At 53.6% G+C, this 20163-nt stretch overlaps 2 protein-coding genes across 2 annotated transcripts in view; one reads left to right on the top strand and one right to left on the bottom strand.

The window, feature by feature from the left end:
* Positions 1–844: 844 nt before the first annotated feature.
* On the top strand, positions 845–11124 carry RASL10B (RAS like family 10 member B). The gene is made up of 4 exons (XM_031967580.1): positions 845–1618; positions 3247–3609; positions 9690–9814; positions 10838–11124. Exons 2-4 carry the CDS (start codon positions 3394–3396, stop codon positions 11106–11108), a joined length of 612 nt encoding a protein of 203 aa, XP_031823440.1. The 5' UTR covers positions 845–1618; positions 3247–3393; the 3' UTR covers positions 11109–11124.
* Positions 11125–15356: 4232 nt separating this feature from the next.
* Positions 15357–20163, bottom strand: part of MMP28 (matrix metallopeptidase 28) — a 44021-nt gene continuing 39214 nt past the window's right edge. Inside the window, exons 9-12 of the mRNA XM_031967579.1 lie at positions 19928–20035; positions 18363–18459; positions 17654–17906; positions 15357–16955 (exon numbers count right to left, since the gene is read on the bottom strand). Coding sequence (XP_031823439.1) covers positions 15398–16955; positions 17654–17906; positions 18363–18459; positions 19928–20035 — 2016 coding nt within the window. The 3' untranslated portion in view covers positions 15357–15397. The remainder of the gene's footprint in view (positions 16956–17653; positions 17907–18362; positions 18460–19927; positions 20036–20163) is intronic.

The raw sequence follows: 20163 nt of genomic DNA, 5'->3' as shown, positions 1-20163 counted from the left end.
CGGGTCTTTGCCCCTTGTCTTTCCAGACAATTTTCCAGACTGGAACAGCTGGGCTTTAACGATGCAGGTGGGTTCCCGGACTCTGTCATCTCCAGTCCCCTGCACCAACCCAGCCTGGGGAAGGTCAGCAGGCCAGGTGCGTGTCTGGGTACATTCACAAAGGGGACTTGTTATTTTCAGCCAACCTGCGCTGAGGCTGCAAGGGGCTGTGGCGAGGGGGAGCAGACGGGGCAGAGTGAAATTGGGGACAGGTTAAGGTCCTGGAGGTCCTTGGTTTGTTTAATCCAAGCTTCAGACTTTAACCCAACACTTCAGACTGAACCTGGCCTGGTAACTGAGCTCAGATGTGGCGGCGCGCTCTGCTCGCTACCTTGCCCCTAGCTGCCCCCGGCCTCCCCTCCTTGCTCTCCGGGCTGGGGTGGGTGCCAAGAGGAGCCCGGCTGGAGGGAAGAGGAAGACGTTCTGTTCCTGGAGGCGGCACATTCCCAAGGGGGAGGGGGAAGGAAAGAAAGCCGGGTTTTCCCTGGAAAGGTGTGACTGTGAACCCAGGGTTACACAAGGGAGACCCTGAGCTTCTTTACCCGAGACTCCGAGCCAGGAGGAAATGCAGAAATAGGCGTTGGGCCTCCGGGCCCCCTCTGCTCCCCTCTAGCCCTTCTCAGAGAATGAATAAAAGGGGGAAGGGCGGGGCGGCGCAACGTGAGGACGGGTGCTTATGCGGTCTGCCCCCCCCCCCCCCCCCCCCCCCCGCCCCGAGCCAGGGCCTGGGGCCCTCGGGGGGTGGGGGAGGGAGGGAAAAAGCAGGACGGCCGAAGGGCGCGCTCCCGGCGTTCGAAGGCGGGTCTCCCTCCTTAGGCTCGCCCTCGGCAGCAAGGGAGCGTTACCTCGCCTCACCCCAAGCACTCCCGCGGGGCGCTGATCCTGGGGGAAACCCAGCCCCGGGGCCGGGACGCTTAGAGAGCAGCCCACCGATTCTCGCTGCCGTTGGGGCGGAGGAGAGCCCCGAGTAAGCCTGGCAAATGGCCAGCCCTCCTCGGGGTCTCGGTCCCGCTTCCTCCCTCCCACGCCGCTCGGCTGCCCTGGTCCCGCTAGCACCGCCCTGCCCCCTGCCCTTGCGGGTCTCTGTGGGGAGGCAGGGGGGCCAGGCCCAAATTCCCCCTGGGAAGAGAAGAGTGGAAACGGGCAGGGGGATCTGGGGGAGAGATTCTTCCCCGCCCCCGCCCCCGCCCCCAAGAAAGAACCAAGAGGGGAAAAAAGGTTGAATGAGTAAATGTGTCAGGCTTAGGGACCCAGCGGAATCCCAGATCAGGGTTCCCCCCCCAACCTTCCTGCCCGGCCCCCGCTCTCCTCCCTCCCTCCACTGCGAGCAACGCGGGCTCCGGAGGGAGAGAAGGGGCAGGAGATTTAAAAAAAAAATCCCGAAAGCAGCCCCTCCTCTCACAATCCTCCTCCCCGTCTCTTTTCCTCCATCCCTTCACCTGCCCCATTTCAGCAGGTAGGGGGCGTCCCACCCCACCCCTGCCCCCCAGGCCGGGGAGGCGGGGCGGGGACCGCGTCGGAGACTCGGGGGACCCCGACCCGGGCCCCGCGGGGCCGGGGGCATCTAAGCCGGCCCCGGGTAAGCGGCGGCGTGGGCCGGGGGGGGGGGGGCGGGAGGGAGAGGGCGCCGTCGGAATGGGGGCGCCCCAGGTGTGAGCCGGGGGTCGGCGTGGGGGCGAAGGCCAAGGACGCGGGTGGGAGGCGGGCGAGGAGCAGGGGGAACTGTGCGCGGGGCCACGTGAGGGGGGTGTTTGGGCGGAGGGGAAGAGATGCTGGGGGGGGGCGAGTCCGGGGACATAGAGCAGCAGAAGGGGGGAAGCTGCCCGCCCGGGAGGGGCTGGGGGTGCACTAGGGACTCGGGCCCCCTTATGCCGGGGCGCTGGGCGGGGGGCCAGGGCAGGGGCCCGCGCACGCCTCTGCCAGGACTTGCCTCGGGCCAAACGGGCAGAGCCCGGCCGGGGCGCCCCCTAGCTGGCCCTCACCCTCCGGGGGTGCCCAGGCGGAGGGGCTTCGAGGAGACAAGCCTTAGCCCTTCTTTCTCGCGGGGCGGATGGCGGCTCCCGGGCCCGGGGAGGGCTTGGGAGGGCTCAGTGCTGCTCTCTCAGACTGCAGTCTTTCCCCCATCCCCCTTTCTGGGGGCTGGGACTGGAGCATTGGGGGTAGAAAGGCAGGGCGTTCCTGCCTGGGGGGATCGCTCCGAATCCCGGCGCGGTGGGGGCAGTGAGAGGCGAGGCACGGGGGCTTTCCGGGGCCCAGTAGCTCTGCCCCGCCCCCCGGAGAACGCCCGCGGCACCGGGGCGCCAGTGGGGCTTCAGCACAGGGCACCCAGGCGGGCAGGCCCGTCCCCGAGACCTTGAGTCCCGGGACAGCCCCGCGTGCCCCCTCCCCGCTCCGGCCCCTGGGCCGAGCTGCAGAGGGTGGCAGGAAGCGGCAGTCGGGCCCTCCTCTGCAGCTCCGGCGCCTTCTCCCTTCTCCGGCTTCCCCCGGTCCTGGGGATGCTTGTTATGTAACCCCTCTCGGAGCCGCCGGCTGGCCGGGCTGCAGTGCCCTTGGGCGCCGGGGCCCCCTGCCGCCTTGTTCCGGCGGAGGGGAGGCGACGTGGGCCGGCTTGAGCGGCCGCTCGGCCCCTCCGACTTGAGTGGGACGAGGCTGGAAGCACCCGTGCGCGCGCGGAAGGAACAGGCGCCCCCTGGGAGCACACATGGTGATGCGGGCGCCCGCAGGCTTGCCCTGGCGCCCGCAGGCTTGCCCTGGCGCCCGCAGGCTTGCCCTGGCTCTCGGGGATGCTCCCCAGGGACGTCCGGCGGGACCCGGAGAGGCTGCTGGGCTGGGACTCGGCCGCGCAAATGCGCGTGCGGGACCCGGACGGGGGCCGCCTAAGGTCCCCTCGCTACCCTGCCTAGGGCCGCAAGAGGAAAGAGAGGGAGCTTTGCTTAAACTGCTGAGAAGGGGCAGCCTGGGGGTCCTGCCGGGACCCGGGGGCAGCCTGGGGGGCTTCGAAGCTGGCCCCCGACACTTCCTGGCTGTGTGACGGGGCACGTCACTTAGCCCAGTTCCCTCGGTTCCCCCCCCTGCAAACGAGCCGGAGACGGAGCTGGCCAGCCGCTTCGGTGCCCGTGCCAAGAAAACCCGACGCGGGCTGGCCAAGAGCCGGCCCCGCGCGCTGCCCAGCGGGACGCGCTTGAGCCGGGCCTCTTTGCCTTGCAGGCCCGCTGGAAGCCGTGGAGCAGAGGCCCGCAGGGACAGCAATGGTCGCTGTTGACGGTGGCTGAGCCCCCAGCCCCTGGAATATGCAGCCCGGGGGGTCCTCCGGGGGCAGCGGCGAGGACGCGGAGGCGGAGCGGGGCCGGAGGCATGGTCTCCACCTATCGGGTGGCCGTGCTGGGGGCGCGAGGCGTGGGCAAGAGCGCCATCGTACGCCAGTTCCTTTACAACGAGTTCAGCGAGGTCTGCGTGCCCACCACCGCCCGCCGCCTCTACCTGCCCGCCGTGGTCATGAACGGCCACGTGCACGACCTCCAGATCCTCGACTTCCCGCCCATCAGCGCCTTCCCTGTCAACACGCTGCAGGTAGGGGGGGGGTAGCGCTCTCCTGGGGGGGGGGGGGCGCTCTGGGCTCTCCCTTCCGCTGTGCCGCTCCCACCCCGACCTCGGAGGCCGCTGGCACAGCCCGGAGCCGCCAGAATTGGGGTTCTAGTCTCCGCGGGCCGTTAATGGGCCTGGCGAATTCCCTTTCATCTGGTCTTCCAAAAACAGGGGGGTGATTTCTGCACGAATTTCACAAGCAGTAATAAGAGGGTTTGAACCCCAGCCTCAGCCTCCTTCCAAAACTCTGCATTTCTCATCCCTGCTCTCCATGGCCTTTCCTTGTCCCACCTCATTTTCCGGGGAGGAAACAGCCCTAGAGTGAGTATTAGTTAAGCTAGTAAAATGGGGATAGGAACCGGACCTGTAGTTTCATTTTAATAGAGAATTAAATCGCTCTCCCCTGCTGGTTCTCATCTTCTCTACAACTTCTCTCTTAGAGGTTCCCAGGGTCAAAATGTCAGGAGTGAGACTTGAACCCGAGTAGCCAGTAAATCAGTCTACATTTTATCTGTCTATCTATCTTGCTGAGGCCATTGGGGTTAAGTGACTTGCCCAGGGTCACAGAGCCAGGAAGTGGTAAGTGTCTAAGGTCAGATTTGAACTCTGGTCCTCCTGACTTCAGGGCTGGTGCCCTATGCACTAAAACAACTAGCTGCCCTATTAACATCTTTTCTATGAGGACTTAAGACTTGCAAAGCAATTTACACATGTTTATAGATAGTGGCTTGCATGTGTGAACTTAGGTAGAAATACGCATTTATTGGTGTCTATTTTTCATATTCGTGTATAAACATTACACATATATGTATACCGTGCACATAATATGCATGGATATATTATATATCTGTTACTTCAGTTGATGGTAGTAGGTGAGAGTTAATAGGCATGCCTGGGAAACCAGAACTCTAGAACTTTATTTTGGCTATGGCAATTTGAGGGTACACTGATGCCTCAGTTCCTTCTTAAAAATTAAATGCTGACCAGCTTCTAATCCTCTTCTGTTTTTGAAAAGAGATAGCAATGGACCTCTCCTTAGAAATGGGAAAAAGCTTAGAGTCTCATTCTCCCACTTGAGCTACAAGACAGTAAAGATGGGTCAAGAACCCAGAGTAATATATTTTCCCCCTTTTTGATCTGATTTATCTTGTGCAGCATGATAACTGTGGAGATGTGTATAAAAGAATTGCGCTTGTTTAACATATATTGGATTACTTGCTGTCTAAGGGAGGGGATGGGGAGAAAGGAGGGAAAAAATTGGGAATGCAAGATTTTGCAAGGCTGAATGTTGAAAACTATTTTTGCATGTGTTTTGAAAATAAAAAGCTTTATTTAAAAAAAAGAAGAAAAAGAAGAACCCAGAGTAAGACCAAGGTGGCCATGGATAGTAATAGGTGAACCTGGATTCTAACCGAGATCATTTAACTCTAGTCCACTTGCTCTCTCCGCCCTGACACACTGTTTTCCTGTTCCCTTTTCTCTCTACCCCAGCCCAGACACTTTCCCACTCTCCTGGACTCCCCCGTGAATGATAGGAGATCCTCACTTCATACCCCTGGCTTCTGGTGACAACATCCTCCAGGGTTTTAAGTCATTAGTCCCTCGTTTTCTGCTACTTCCTCCACCCCTCCTGGGACAAGTTATACCTGTCCCAACCGACCTCCCACAGGCAGGGAGATAATGAATGTGAAAGAAGACATTTATATAATATGTAAGCTATTATTAGTATTGGGACAGAGCTATGGGGCAGGCTTGTTCATTAGGGAAGTTTTACAGTTCTGCAGACTGTTTCTAGAGGTGATTGGAGAAAAATCTGAGGACACAGTGGGGTTGGCTAGCATGCAGAGGACCGAATGACTGGCTCGTGGTAGCAAATCCCTGACTAAAACTGCAGAGGTTGGGATATGGAAACAAAGAGCTCAGAACCCTGGAATCATTCCATCTGCCCCACTCAGTAACCAGGGCTTATGGTACGGTTGCTATGCCAGTCTGAAAATCACCATTATCTCTGCATTTCCATCAGCCAGGATGTCAGGGCCAAGGACACAAGAGAAGAGTAGATAAAGAGTTTCAACCAAGGGAAAGCCTGAAGAATAGTGACAGAAGGCTCCTCAAATAGACAGTGTGTAAATAATATCTTTTAGCCCACCCCTTGAAGTTAAAGAAATTTGCATCTATAGCCAGAGTGGCCAACTTGCTCTTATTCTGAGGCTCTTGATTTCTCTTCCTGTCTTCCTGCTCAAGTGGGAAAATGAGCCTTTTCTCACTTTTTTTGGACTTTAAGATATCCATTGCTACCTCTCTTCAAAAATTTAATTTACATTTAAATTTTACCTAAAACTTACTTCTTTCTCCATCAGAGCAGCCCTGCCAAGGGAGGTCTGCAGCAGTGGTAGGAATATCTGTTTCGAAGAAGGCAGCGTGGTTAAGTGAAAAGTGACATGGCTTTAAGGGTCTAAGCACCTGGATTCAAATCTCACCATTGATAGTATCTGGGAGCATTAGCCAAGTCCTTTAAACTTCTTTGGGCTTTAGTTTCATCATCTGTAAAATGTGGGTGGGCTAATGTCCTTCGAGTTCTTTTCTAGCTCTGTATCCATCTGAATTTCCTAAGATGGGCCCTCGCTTACTCCTCTCCCTATTGCTTCCCTCCTACAGACAGGGAACCGAGGGAGATTAGGCAATTTAGAGACAGGCACTGTGAGCTAATGTGACAGAGATAGGAATATCCAGGGCTGTCTACCTGGCAGATATGTCAGTGATCCCAAAGTCTCCCTTGGGTTGCCTCCTATCCCATAGCTCCATTCCTACACTAACACGATCCCAGAGCAATCACTAAATAAATACTTGGGGCATCTACCGGAATAGAAGAGAATCAACTTCCTTAGGGATGTTCATCTGCTCTTTTATGCCCCATACCATTTTAGTTTTTATTGGAAGGGGGAGGTGTGAGGGGAGAGCTTAGCCAATCAGGAGGTTACAGAAGTTTTTCTCCTCTTCTCCCCTGAGGCTTCTCTGGGGAGATGTGGGTGGGAATAAGCCTAGAAGACCCCCACAAGGGAGGCAGCTAGAGTCAAGGGAGAGGTGGGGCTGTCATCCTGGAAGGCAGGCAGCTGCTTCCTCTCCCAGGGAGAGGATGGGAGAGGTATCATGGAGCAATGGAAATCACATTGGATTTGGAGTCAGACAACAGGGTCTGGAACTCCTGGTGAATGGTGTCCATGGTGAATGGGTGTCTGGTTTCCCTTTTCCTTTGCTTCAATGCGATCGAGATGGTGGTAAACCCACATAAAATTGTGACTAGCTGTTCAGGTTAGACTTTGTTGAGGTCATTACATATATTCCATCTTGCCACCTCTGGAAATCATCAGGATCACTGAAACTTAGTCCAGCCTAGGAAGAGTGAGTAACTATCTAAAGCTTTAATGTGTCCTGAAAGAAGTACTTCACATCTCACTCTGATATCGAGTCGGATGTATTTTTCTGGAAAGCTTCCCCACTCCCAGTTAAAAGTAAAACTTTCTCCTTTCCTTAACTGAGATGAAGAACAAACATCCAGATAGCCCTCTGTCTTCTCTACCTTTCCCTCCCCAGTCTCCAACTAATTTCACAGGAAGTGACCAATGGTGGCCCTGGTTAAGCCTGGTTAAGCCTGGTTAAGTGGTGGCTCTCACACAGAGACAGAGAAACAGAAAAAGAAAAAGAAAGAGAGCCAGAGAGAAATCAGTGGCCTGTGATACTTGTGATCCCTTTAGGGAGACGCCTACAGACCTGCTTTCTGCTTTATAAACTCACCTTCTGAGATCTGTTGTGAACTCCTCCCTTTCCCAAGGCTCTATCCACTAAATTTACAGCAGTAAATCCTTCGGCCTTCACTGATTAATTAGCTAATTAATCTGTTAGCGGATTTGCTGTTTAATCCAATCAGCCTTTTACAGGCATCCATTCATCTTAGTTTATCCACCCATTAATCTTTCCTCTAGGTAACTATCCTTAAGCTTTATCCCCAGGGTTTATCCCAAGGTCCTCTTTACATTAAGTTAGTTTACTACTGCCTTCTAGAATTCATCCAACTTTACCATCTTTCTCTGCTGCTCAGGGTATAACAATATATCTATCATCCCTTTAAATTTCCCAGGGTCATAGGTTGAAATCTGCAGCACAGGGGCCAGTATTACGGATGAAGCAAGGGGTGGAATGAGGTTCATAACCTTGGGCCAGAAAACTTTCAGGACCTTGGACAGCAAGGGACTCTCACTATGCTTGGGATAGAAGCCAAGGAAATTTGCTAGATTTATGTGAACACACAAACACTGGAATCGAAGTTATGGGTGGGAATAAGCCTAGAAGGCCCTAATTTTACAGAGGAGGAAACTAAGGCTAGACAGGGAAATGATTTGCCCAAGCTCGCACAGCAGCAGAACAGGGACAAGAAAATGAGAGAGAGCTTATGTATGGAGAGAGCTGTGGACTTTGAGTTAGATTTAACTCAAATCGCCACTCTTCCATATACTAATTGTAGGACCATCAATAAGTCATTTACTTTCTCTGAATCTTCAAACTTGCTCCCTGGTAAATGAAGGATGGTGGGAGTGTAAGGCTGCAACATATATCCACTTTGGAACTTCAAATATGAATGAGAATATAAGTTACTAAACAATTATGGGTTAGAAAAAGGTCAGGTGCTGAGGAAAAGGGACAGCCAGTGGCTGTAAACAGTGTTCCACTGATAATCTCTTAATGTTCAGAGAAATAGAGGAAGGACTCCAGAATTTTGAGTCATCCTTTTTATTGAAGTTATAGAAGGACATAGGTTAAAATTCCATAGGATGGGTAGGTATTGATGGATTTCAATCTGCATTGTTGAAGAGCTAGAGCATCAAAATAGAGATGATTGGTATCCATTAGTATTTAAGTATTTAGTATTGGAGATAGAGTCCTGGGCTTGGGGTCAGGAAAACTTGAATTCTTTTTTTTTTTTTTTTAATTATAGCTTTTTATTTACAAGTTATATGCATGGATAATTTTACAGCATTGACAATTGCCAATTCTTTTGTTCCAATTTTTCTTTTTTAATTTATTATAGTAACTTTTTATTGACAGAATCCATGCCAGGGTAATTTTTTTTACAACATCATCCCTTGCACTCACTTCTGTTCCGATTTTTCCCTCCCACCCTCCACCCCCTCCCCTAGATGGCAAGCAGTCCTATATATGTTGAATATGTCCTAGTATATCCTAGATACAATGTATGTATGCAGATCCAAACAGTTTTCTTGTTGCACAGGGAGAATTGGATTCAGAAGGTAGAAGTAACCCGGGAAGAAAAACAAAAATGCAAACAGTTTACATTCATTTCCCAGTGTTTTTTTGTTTTTTTTTTTCCTTTGGGTGTAGCTGCTTCTGTCCATCATTGATCAATTGAAACTGAATTAGGTCTCTTTGTCAAAGAAATCCGCAGGAAGACTTGAATTCAAATACATCATCAGATATTTATTAGCTGTGTGACCCTGGACAAGTCACTTAACCCTGTTTGCCTCAGTTTCCTCATCTGTAAAATGAGCCGGAGAAGCAAATGGCCAATCATTCCAGTATTTTTGCCAAGAAAACCCCAAATGAAGTCACAAAGTGTTGGGCATGCCTGAACAACAACATTAAGGGCTAGATGATCTCTAACATATTTTCCAGCTTTAAATCCTGTGATTCTGTGAATCCAAGTCTTCCGAGTCCCATTTTGGGGTTCATAAACTCACCAATATAGAATTAGAAAAGGTTTTATAAGCTCTTTCCACCGCATCTACACAGCTATTCTTGCAAAGTCTCAGCTTCAGCAGTGGCTGGTTCTAGGCTCTCCCTAAAGACAGTCTTCAGGGCTGGAGCTTTCCTCTTTTCCAGGGGAGATTAGGAGAAGCAGCAGGAGCCTCTAAGCTCTAGCCTGGGGCTGGACCAGCCTGCTTGGCTCCGAGGCAGGCGTTCTAATTAGTAAATAAGGAGAACTTGGGGAAGGAGCTTGAAGGGGTTCACTGACTACTCTCACAATGGCCTCGGGTGTGGGATTGTCACAGGAGTGGGCAGATGCCTGCTGCCGGGGGCTCCGGAGTGTCCACGCCTACATCTTGGTCTACGACATCTGCTGCTTTGACAGTTTTGAATACGTAAAGACCATCCGGCAGCAGATCCTGGAAACGAGGTGAGAGACAACCCCCAGCCCCGAGAGGGGGGGGAGGGAGGTGAAGGAGGTGGGAGAGAGGAAGAGAGAAAGGGGGGGAGGGGTTGGAAAGAGAGACAGAGACAGAGACAGAGACCAGAGACAAGACAGAGACACAGAGACAAGAGACAGAGAGAGAGAAAGGGAGGGAGAGAGAGACAAACACAGAGAGACACAGACAAGAGACAGAGAGAGAAAGGGAGGAAGAGAGAGACAAACACAGAGAGAGACACAGAGACAAGAGACAGAGAGAGAAAGGGAAGGAGAGACAAACACAGAGAGAGACACAGAGATAGAGACAGAGAGCCAGAGAGAAAGCACGTGTGTGCAGGCGTGCCAGCGCAACCATTGGGCCCTTCCATCCCAGATTCCAACGATTGCTCGCCCTGGCTCTAGTATTAAATGCATTTCCCTGAAGCCAGAGCTTTCCCTCTCCCTAACGGTCAGTGTAAGGGGCACGATCCCCTGTCAGCCTCGCGGCAATGCTGTCTGCTCTCCCAAGAGCACCAGGCAGGATGGTTTTGGGGACCACGATCCATGGTGGCCCCTGAGGCTGAGGGCACTTCTCCCACCCACTGGCTCCACCCTAACTTGGCGATCTAACCCTTGACCCCTTTCCCCACCAGCCTGGGTTCTTGTTCTACAATTTCCAGACGGTTTGGGAACAGCATAAAACGGACGGGACTTGCTGTGGGTGACTGGGGGGGCTCTGGACCTGTCCAAATTGCACAGGAAGGGGAGAAGGCACTAATTTTTCACGTACCATTTTCACACCACTTTTCACACACAGTACATGACCTGCTTTATCTGACATTATCTGGCAGGCCGGGCGTCCCAGATTGTGGGTGGAGCTCCTTGGGGGGCGGGGGCGGGGCGCGCGGTGAAGGGTGCGCTAAGCCGGCGTTGTCTGCCCCCCCTCCCCCCCCCGCCCCCGCCACGGGCTCTGCCCCCGCCCCCCTCCCTCCTCTCTCCGCTCCTTGTACCCCCCCCGCGCTGGGCGCCCAGGGTGATCGGCACCTCGGAGACGCCCATCATCATCGTGGGGAACAAGCGGGACCTGCAGCGGGGCCGCGTCATCCCGCGCTGGAACGTGTCGCACCTGGTGCGGAAGACGTGGAAGTGCGGCTACGTGGAGTGCTCGGCCAAGTACAACTGGCACATCCTCCTGCTGTTCAGCGAGCTGCTCAAGAGTGTGGGCTGCGCGCGCTGCAAGCACGTGCACGCGGCCCTGCGCTTCCAGGGCGCCCTGCGCCGCAACCGCTGCACCATCATGTGACCCGCCCCCCCCCCCTCCCGCCTGCCCCCCCCCCCCCCCCCCCCCTCCCGGGCCGGGGCCGAGGCCGAGGCTGCTGTCCCAGCGGGGGGAGGCGGGCTGGAGACGGGCACAGCCGGCAGGGGGCGCCGGGGGGCACTGTCCGGAGGGACAGTGAGGGCCAGCAGGGCCCCTGCGGGGGGAGGCGGGTCGGAGACGGGCACAGCCCGCAGGGGGCGCCCCTGCAGGGGTCGGAGGGAAGCGCTGTCCGGAGGGACAGTGAGGGCCAGCAGGGCCCCTGCGGGGCGAGGCGGGTCGGAGAAGGGCACACCCGAGGGGCGCTCCTCAGGGGGGGGGAAGGCCCGGAGGGCGGGGGGGCAGGGTCCCCGGGGGGGCGGGCCCCGGGGCCGCCGGGCACGCCCCCTGCGGGGTCAGGGAACGCTGTCCCGGGGACGGGGCCCGGCCCCTGCAAGGCCTAAACCCCCCCAGGGCGCCCCCGGGGCGGGGAGGGCCCCAGGGGGTGGGGGATAAAGTGTTAAACCGAGAACGGCCGCCTGCCTCCCCCGCCGAACCCGGCCCCCTCCTGTTGGGGCCCCGCCCTCCCGGCGCTTCCCTGGGGGGTCCCCTGCCCCGGCCTGGGGGGGGGCCCCCCCACCCGGGCGGGGCCCCAAAGGGCTGGGGCCCCGGAACCTCCCTGCCTGCTTGGGATTTTCCGTCCGGGGCCCCGCTTTCCCTTTGGGTGCCCCTTCCCCCCGAGCTTCCCCTCCCTAGGGGCCTCCCACTCCCGCCTTCCTTTGGGGTCTGGGCCCTCCCCCCGGGCCCCCCAAAGAGGGCGACAACCTTGGGGGGGTTTTTATTCAGCCCAGGTACAAAAAAAGGGGCAAATCCTGGGGAATGCCCCTCCCTTCCCCCTCCAGAATTTTTTTCCCCCTGGCAGCCCTAGAGAATACCACCACCTTCCAGTTAAGAGGCCGGTCCCCTCTCCCTCCCCTGACCCTCCCCTCAGACCAGTTTCCCGGTTTGTTTTTTTTTAATTATAGCCCTTTAACCAAAAAAAAGGCAAAAAACACGATCAGGTTTCCCATGGCGTCAATTGCTCCCTCCCTTTGCCCTCCTAGAATTGGGATGTCTTCGTCCCCTGCAGGGCATGGATGATGGATGGGACCATTGGGGGGGGGGCCCACGGCCAGGAGGTTCACCCGCAGGGGAGAGCGTGTCCCCCTCTCCTCCCCAACTGAAAGGGCAAGGGGGCAGGCCTCCCTCAGACACCAGGTTCTCCCCGCTGTCTTTGCCCCTCTGATCACTCAGCTCCTCCTATCAATCCCAGACAAGCAAAACTAGGACTTGAGATAAGCATGGGGATCCCTCCCTTCTTCCCTCCCTCGATTTGTCCCCAACCTCCCCTTGGGATGGAGGTCTGTTTGGGAGCTCCCCTCCTCCCTCTGGCTGACCCTCTTTCCCCACTGCGGCCTCAGCCCTAACCCCATTTTTACCGGCTCCATGGCCGGATTTCTACCTCTTGTCACCGGAGCTCATCACTGTCAGTTTTTTAGAAATAACAATAATAATGATGAAAATGACACTAATAATAATGCAAGGGCTAGGATGCTGGCTCTCAGAGCTGGGGGGGCACAGAGAGAGGGAGAGAGAAGTCTTCCTGTGTCCCCACATACTCGCTGTCTCATCTACCAAGGGGTAGGCCAGGTAATAAGCTAAACCCCACAATCTTTGTTCAGTGATAAAACAGTGGGATGGCATTTCTCCAGGGGTGTCTAAGTCGATGATGCCTGAGAATTCAGCTTGTAGGACAGAAGACAGACTGGGTCCAAGGTGAGGTTTGTTAAATGGGTTGAGATTGGGAAGGGCCCCGGGGATTTGGATAAGTTTATCATCAGGATTGAGGATATTGGGAAGGGCTCGTGGTATTCTGTTTCCCCAGCGGGTCCCCCAGTCTCCCCTAGAGAGTTAACACAGACTTGGAATAGCCCTAACCCTGGATGATCCAGGACACCGGAATTCTAGTCCTTGACATGCTGTGTGATGTTAGGCAAGTCGCTCTCCCTTTCTGAGCCTCCCTCTAAAACAGAGGAGATGGCTCCCCTTCCCCACCCCTTCAGGTGGCTGGGAGGGTAAATGAGAGTGCCTCATATTCTCCTTCCCGTGTACTACTGCCCCTTATTCAGGGGACCAGAGATGGGCGGGAAGAGTGACATTTTGGCTGTCCATGTCACATTCTAGCTCCAATGTATCTTCCCTGGATGGGTGTGTCCTTGGAAAAAGGGGGGAAGAGGGACCCAGGTCTTTGGTTTCCCTCCTCACACATTTCCTCCTTGGTGGAAGCTTTCCGAATGTATCACCTGACTGATTCTCCCACCCACCCACCCCACTTTTTTTTTTTTTTTTGGCTTCTTTGGATTTTTGGATCCCTCTCCCCTTCCCTTCAGTCTCTGTTTCCCCTCTCCAGGGTTTCCGGCCATAGGGTCTGGAAGTGTCTGTAAAGCCTGTTGCGCTGTTATGGGAAGTCAGATTAAAAAAAAATCAGGGAACATTTTCCCTTGTTTCTGTACTGAGGACTCAGTTGAATCTATCTTTGGTGGGAGGAGGAGGATACCTGGATGGCTCGGGAGGTGTGGGGGTGGGGGCAAAGGCTAGGATTTTTCGGGGGAGTCAAGAGGCAGAGCCCAGATTCTTTCCCAGAAGCAGATGACCACCAGTGGGAACTCTGAGTTCAACCAATGTCAGTGCTGTCAGAGATGACAAGAAAGTCTCAAGGATGACAGTTGCTTTTTGTTTTTTGTTTTTTTTTCTGAGGCAATTGAGGCTAAGTGACTTGCCCAGGGTCACTGTTAAGTGTCTGAGGCCAGATTTGGGATGATGGATTTCAAGAGGAGCATAAAAAAGAGCTAGGAAGAATTCCAGAGAAGGAGATCCACAGGATGGATCTCTGAACTACATCCCTTAACCTCGTATTTCATTCAAGGTATCCAAAAAGATATCTTGACTTCTAGTTTTCAAAGTCTGCCCCTTCCCGTTCCATTCTTCCTCTGTTTTAAAGCAGTACTATGTAGAAGAAAGAATACCAAATTTAGAATATGGGCTCAAATAGTAACCCAGCTTCTTACTAGCCATATGATTCCAGGCAAATCATTTAATGTCTCTGGGTCTTGGGGTTTTTCACGTTGGATTAGATTATTTTATTTTAAATGTCTCATTGAGGTCTAAATATCACAAGAATATGATGTCTAACCTGGATTCATCCTGTTCAGTTAAAGCATTTTTCTTCTGATTCTTTGTTCACTCCCTAGACCCACAGTCTCTTTCATAAATGGGGTGATTTTAGGAGCTAAGTTTTTGAAATGTCATCCCACGGTTCTCCTCCATCCAGATCCCAAACTGCCCTGAGGATGTTCAATTTTTGTAGACAGAAAAATTCCTTCACCCATTTATTCCAACCCTTTCCCCCTTCCAAGGTTCTGACATGTCCAATCCCTTCCTGGGTGGGATTCCCGATCACCCCTCCTGTGGTGCAGGGCAGTCTAAAGTGCACCAATTTGGAGTCCCAATCCTGGCTCCAACACTCTCCTATGTGACCATAGGCAAGCTAGATTACTCTTGTGAGCTTATTCCTCTGGGTGATAGAAGTAATCATCGAACAGTTGCTTGTTTTACAAGGTTGTAATCCAGAAAGCTGACACATTTCAAGTACTGTAGAAATGAGGCTCTATCCTGCTCCTCTTCAAAGCTTAAAGGGGGAGGCAGGCCTTTAACAGTGGCAGGACCCTAATATAGTGACTGGAGATGGTTGCTCCCTGTCTCCAGAAAACCAAGAAGTAAGGAAATCAACATTTCCCGTTGCCAAAGTCTTGGGCCAAAGCCATTTGCCTGCTGTCTGTGACTCTATGCTCGGTTATCAACCAAAAACTCAGAGAAAGACAGGAATTAGCCTGCTCCTAAGTCACAAGTAGCTTTAATAACTTAATTGGGAGAGGAGACACAGGATCCACAGGTAAAGGTAAGAGAGTCAAGAAATGGCTCCTGGTTGGAGGACAGGAGTGGGAGCCACATTAGATTATTGAGTAGTTTGAAAGTCTCTTCCACTTTCCCAAATGGAGTGTGAAAAATGTGCAGGGCTGGTGCCCTTTGGACAACAGAATGGGCCAAAGCAATTTTCCAACTTTGACCTTTTTGGCTCAAATCCTGGGACAAAGAGTGGAGGGTGGGAAGGTCAGAAATCTGGCCTAGGGCATCCTTGTCCCTCCCTGTCCCCATCTGCACCCACTGAGCATTGGGTGTGACCAAGGTTGGACCCCACTTCAGACCCAAGACTCCTCCTCCTCCTGTGGAAGCCAGGATGGACCAGCAGGTGGTGATCCCAGGCTTTCAGTGGACAGGCCGGTGCTGATCTCTTCCTCATCCCCTGAGCCTCCATCTCCTGCACTGCCCAGCCCACCCTTCAGCTTGGGCGTGGTAGGAGGCCCCTTGGCTCGGCTCTGGCGGTAGGCTAGAGGAGTGGGAATCCGGGAGGGCCGCTTTTCTGGACGGTGGTCTCTCCGAGGACGGATCTTAGGTCTCAGTTTTAGCTTGTAAATGGATGGTATTCTCTCAGGTTTTTTCAACATCCTCCTGCCTTTCCCTGGGGGCACTTTGGATTTTTCCAAGTCAGAGGTGGGTACAGGTTGAGGTACTTCATTGCCCTTGGCCTCTGGGAGTGGAGTCTGGGATTGCCCTCCCTGCTGTCCTAAAGTTGGTGCTCTCTTCATTTTTGTGCCTCTGACCCCTGCGTCTGCCTTCCTCCCCACGCCATTTTTCTCTAGGCTCCCCTTTCCCTCTGAGTTGCACTTGCTTTGGGCTGTGTCTAGCTCAGGAGCACACACAATGGGCACCCCCCAGCCACCCGGGTCCACCTTGATGAGGGCTGGGGGCTCTAGAGCCAATTCTCTAATGACACTATCATAAGGAGTGCCAGGCACTGGCCACCGTGTCCCGGGATGGGGGACATATACACCGCTTCGAGGAATCTGCACTGCTGGGGCCTCTGTGGGGCAAGGATTCACCCCCAGATGGGCCGCTCTGGTCTCTAGCACCCTGATGTTCATCAAGATCTCATCTTCCAAGCTCTGGGACAGTGCTTCTTCCTTGACCTTGTCAGTGGACAGAATGGGGAATGTCTGCCTTCCAGACTGGTGCCTGGGAGGATGGCCTCTTCCAGCTCCCGTCACAGAGCCCACTCTCTGATCCTGGCCTCCTGACTTCTCCTCCAGGGACTGACCGCCATTTCGGGGCTGAGGGGTCTTCCTTTCTCCAGCTCTGACCCTTACGGCTGTGGGGTCTTTCCCTGCTTCTGTTGTGGGAGCCAGGGTACCACATTCAGATTCTGAAGGACTCCTTCCTGCTGTTAGTGGGTGACTGGGAGCTGAGCAGATGGACATCTTGGTGGCCCCTTTCATAGGGGAAAAGGATTGCACAAATCCAGGACCCTCAAGTTGGGAGGTAATGACTCCTTGTGCTTGCTCCTGGGAAGGTTTCCCAGGACCCAGAAGGGATTGTTTGAGGGTAAAGGGTTTGGATAGATTAGAGGAAACAGGTAGGACAGAAAGAACCAGTGGTTCTTTAGGAGCCACCTCAGGGGCTGAAACCCTCTGAAAAGTAGGATCAGTGACCCAGCTTCTTTGGATATCCATCTCTCCAGGGATGCATGAGTGGCTAGCAGTCCCTCCCTGGGGAGCCCCAGGTAAGCACCTGTCTTTCCATTGTCTTATGGGAACCTGATGCAAATCTCGGCCAGTTTGTATGACTGAGGACTGGGATTTGGAGGCTACATCTCTAGCTGGTGACAAGCGACGGGTTGGGGTGGCTGATGTTTCCCGGCTCCTGCAATAGAGTGGGATAGTCTCATGCAGCCTCCTGCCTGTAAGATCTCTCCCCAACCTCCAAAAGACTTCTTTTATCGTGGGGGAAAATGCACCCTCATCCTATCTCCCTTCCAAGACAAAATCTATTCGGCTCTGATTTTATCATGTTTGTTTGCCCATTGAGTAGAGATCCATTATTCTCCACTCTAGGATGGCCACCTTCTCCCTTTGCTGTGAATATGATGTCTCTCCTGCCATTGCTCTAGGCTTACTATTCTCACCTCCTGACTCTCATTATTTTCCCCATTGAGAAGGGAGTTCCGAGACAAGGTAGTTTGGGCTTTCAGACTCTTCCCAAAGAAATCAAACGAGTTGAATGCTGGCCAGCAGCTCTGGGTCAGATGTCAGAGACCTGGAGTCTAAGCCTGACTTCCAATAACTTGAGTCAGTCACCACCTCATTTTTAACTAGAGGAAGTGGATCAGGTGACTTACTTCTAAGAGTCTCTTCTAGCTCTAACATTTCACTTTCAATGATGAGTGGGAGGGGAAGTGGGGGGAGGGGAGGAAGGCAAAAATCAAGTGCCCAGGATTGGGGGGTAGAGGAAAATGGGAAGGAGGCAAGAGGAAGACTCGGGAGAACGAGGCAGTTGTCCTGAGAACAGGGTGGGGGGTGCCAAGGGAGAAAGAAAGGGAGATCGCCTCTCCCCCTCCATACCTCTGAGGTACAGCCGGATCTCCCGAAGACCTCACGCCTGTCCCCCACCTATCATGAGGTCTTGGGGAGCAGGAGGGGGGAGGTCGAAGCCTGCGACCTGGAGGCGTGTATGTCTTCCACTCCACTGGGGGCAGAGGACTCTGGGAGCGGCTGATGGTCAGGGTGGGCTGAGGCTGTGCAGAACCCGCTTGTATTCTCACCTCGTGCTGTACTGGGGGAGTCTGCAGCTTCTGGGGGCTGCCCATCTTGTGAGCTGCCAGAACAACCCCCCCAGGAGTGGGGGAGCAGAGAGGGAGGAAAAGAGGGCTCAGCCTCTGCTGATATTGTCCAGTTTCCTCCTCCCTTCCCATCTTCTCCCATTTCCTACCCACTTCCCACTGCAGAAACCCAGGATAGACCTTCTCTGCTCCCTATCAGGTCCAAGTACCCTCATCCCTCCAAGTGTTCAAGTGCCATCTGGTGGTGGTTCTTGGCGTTTCGGCTCCTCCCTCTGCCAGCTTCCCCTTTACTTCTAGTACATTTCAGGCCGCTCCTCCGCCCCAGACAAGGTCCCCGGTCCCACGCCTACCTGCGGTTTCCTGGAAGCTCTCTCTCTCTCTCGGGGGCGGGGCCACCCCCCCCAGTCCTTCCCCCGAGCTCTCTGCCATCCGCCCCGCCCCCGCCCCGCCCCTCTCTCCCCAGGCTGCGGAGAAGACCCAAGGAGACTCACAGAGCGAGGTGCAGCGGCAGGGGTCGTGTTTGTCCAGGTAATGCCCCAGGGTGTCCCAGCCGCCCCCTACGCGGACCATCACGTGGTTTCGCAGGATCTGCCGGGGACGAGGCGAGGTTAGAGGAGGGCACCGGGCTCCAGTAAGGCCTGGATCCGGGCTTTACCTTAAAAGCACCTAGGCGCCCGCCAAAGGACGTCCCACAGCTTCCAGCGCCTGTGTGTACGGCTTTCCGTACCCGTTTGTTTTAGTATGGGTTTGTGAGAGAGTATTCCAGGCAGAAAAGGAGCTATAAATAATAACAGCGACTATTTATCTGGGCAGCCAGGTCTGTTAAATCTGACTTCAAACACGAGCTGCGCCACCCTGGGCAAGTCCCTTAACCCCGTTTGCCTCAGTTTCCTCATCTGTCAAATGAACTGGAGAAGGAAAATGCAAAGCAATTAAATATCTCTGCCCCCCCCCCCAAAAAAAAAAACCCTAAACGGAGTCACGAAGAATTAGACACTACTGAAATGACTACGGTCACCAACCACTTATATGGCATTTTAAAGCTTGTAAGGCACTTTATAAATGTGATATATCCTTCTATCACAATAACCTCGGATGGTAGGTGCTATTATATGACAGTTTTCTCATTTACAGATAAGGAAACTAAGATAGAGACTAAGTGATTTAAGTCACAAAAGCTAAGTATATAAGACTGGTTTTGAATTCAGGTCTTCCTAATTCCAGATTTAGTACTCCATGGTTTCCTGGCTGTTTCTGATACATGTTGCTTGCTGTCTCTGTTTTTCTCAACTTCCCCTCCTTCCCTTCCTTTTCCCTCCCTCCCCTCTGTCTTCTTCCCCTCCCTCCTTTCCTCTCTCTCTCTCTCTCTCTCTCTCTCTCTCTCTCTTTCTCTCTCTCTCTCTCTGTTTTTGCCTCTCTGTCTCTTTCTTTCTCTCTCTCCTTCTCTTCCTCCCGTTTTCCTTCCCTTTCTCCTCCTCTCTGTTTATATATACATGTATATCTATATGTATGTGTGTGTGTGTGTGTGTGTGTGGCAGTAAGAAGCATGAAGCTCACCTGTTACTACCTGAGATCTTGCCCTTCTCTGCCTTGGACATGAAGGTGAGTTGGAGAGGGCATTCTGGGAAATCAGTACCATTGTCCCTAAGCTCAGCCTCTCTCAAGGTGAACAAAGATGGCCAACCTCCTCCTCCTATGGACATCTTGATCCAGCTGCCACATGGTTGGAGGGGTTTCACATCTCTCCCAGGTAGGTCATGAGTCTTCAGTTACTATCTACTACTCCCTAGTACTCAAACTACCACTCCCAGCCCCATCCAAGATATTAGATACAAACAAAAGTAATTTCCCTTCTCCTGAATTAATTGCCTGCAGCTGCCCCACTCCCCAGTACTAAAGGAACATCCACAAACCTATATTGTCTAACTCGGGAGACTCCCTCCCTTCCCTATCCTTTCACCCCAATCCAGGAGAAATGGTTTATGTGCAGAGGAGATTCTGAGACCACCTCCCTCCCCTCCCCCCAACTCCCAGCAGCCTTCAGTCAGGAACTCACCCTGACAAAGATGAGTGTGTTGGAATCCCCCACTTGATATTTCCCTTCAGACACCTTGATCATGGAGAACTGCACAGGGCAGGTACAGTAACTTACCAGATTCTGTACCTGCAAGGGAAGACAGGAAGTGAGTTTCTGGAGGACTCCTTGTATTCCCTATCAAAGCCACTTTTCTGAACTCAGTCTCCATCCCATCAGCCCTCTCACACACACATGCAGGGCTGAGAAAGGAGGAG

This window comes from Sarcophilus harrisii, chromosome 4 (assembly GCF_902635505.1).
Source record: "Sarcophilus harrisii chromosome 4, mSarHar1.11, whole genome shotgun sequence".
NCBI lineage: Eukaryota > Metazoa > Chordata > Mammalia > Dasyuromorphia > Dasyuridae > Sarcophilus > Sarcophilus harrisii.
The sequence above is the reverse complement of the archived record's forward strand: the minus strand, read 5'-3'. Positions and strand labels throughout refer to the sequence as shown.

Excerpts from the sequence above, each read along its gene's own strand:
- RASL10B (XM_031967580.1), top strand. The coding sequence starts at position 3,394 with ATGGTCTCCACCTATCGGGTGGCCGTGCTGGGGGCGCGAGGCGTGGGC. Across the intron at positions 3,610-9,689 it reads TCCCTGTCAACACGCTGCAG|GAGTGGGCAGATGCCTGCTG; the intron begins GTAGGGGGGGGG and ends GGATTGTCACAG. Across the intron at positions 9,815-10,837 it reads CAGCAGATCCTGGAAACGAG|GGTGATCGGCACCTCGGAGA; the intron begins GTGAGAGACAAC and ends CTGGGCGCCCAG.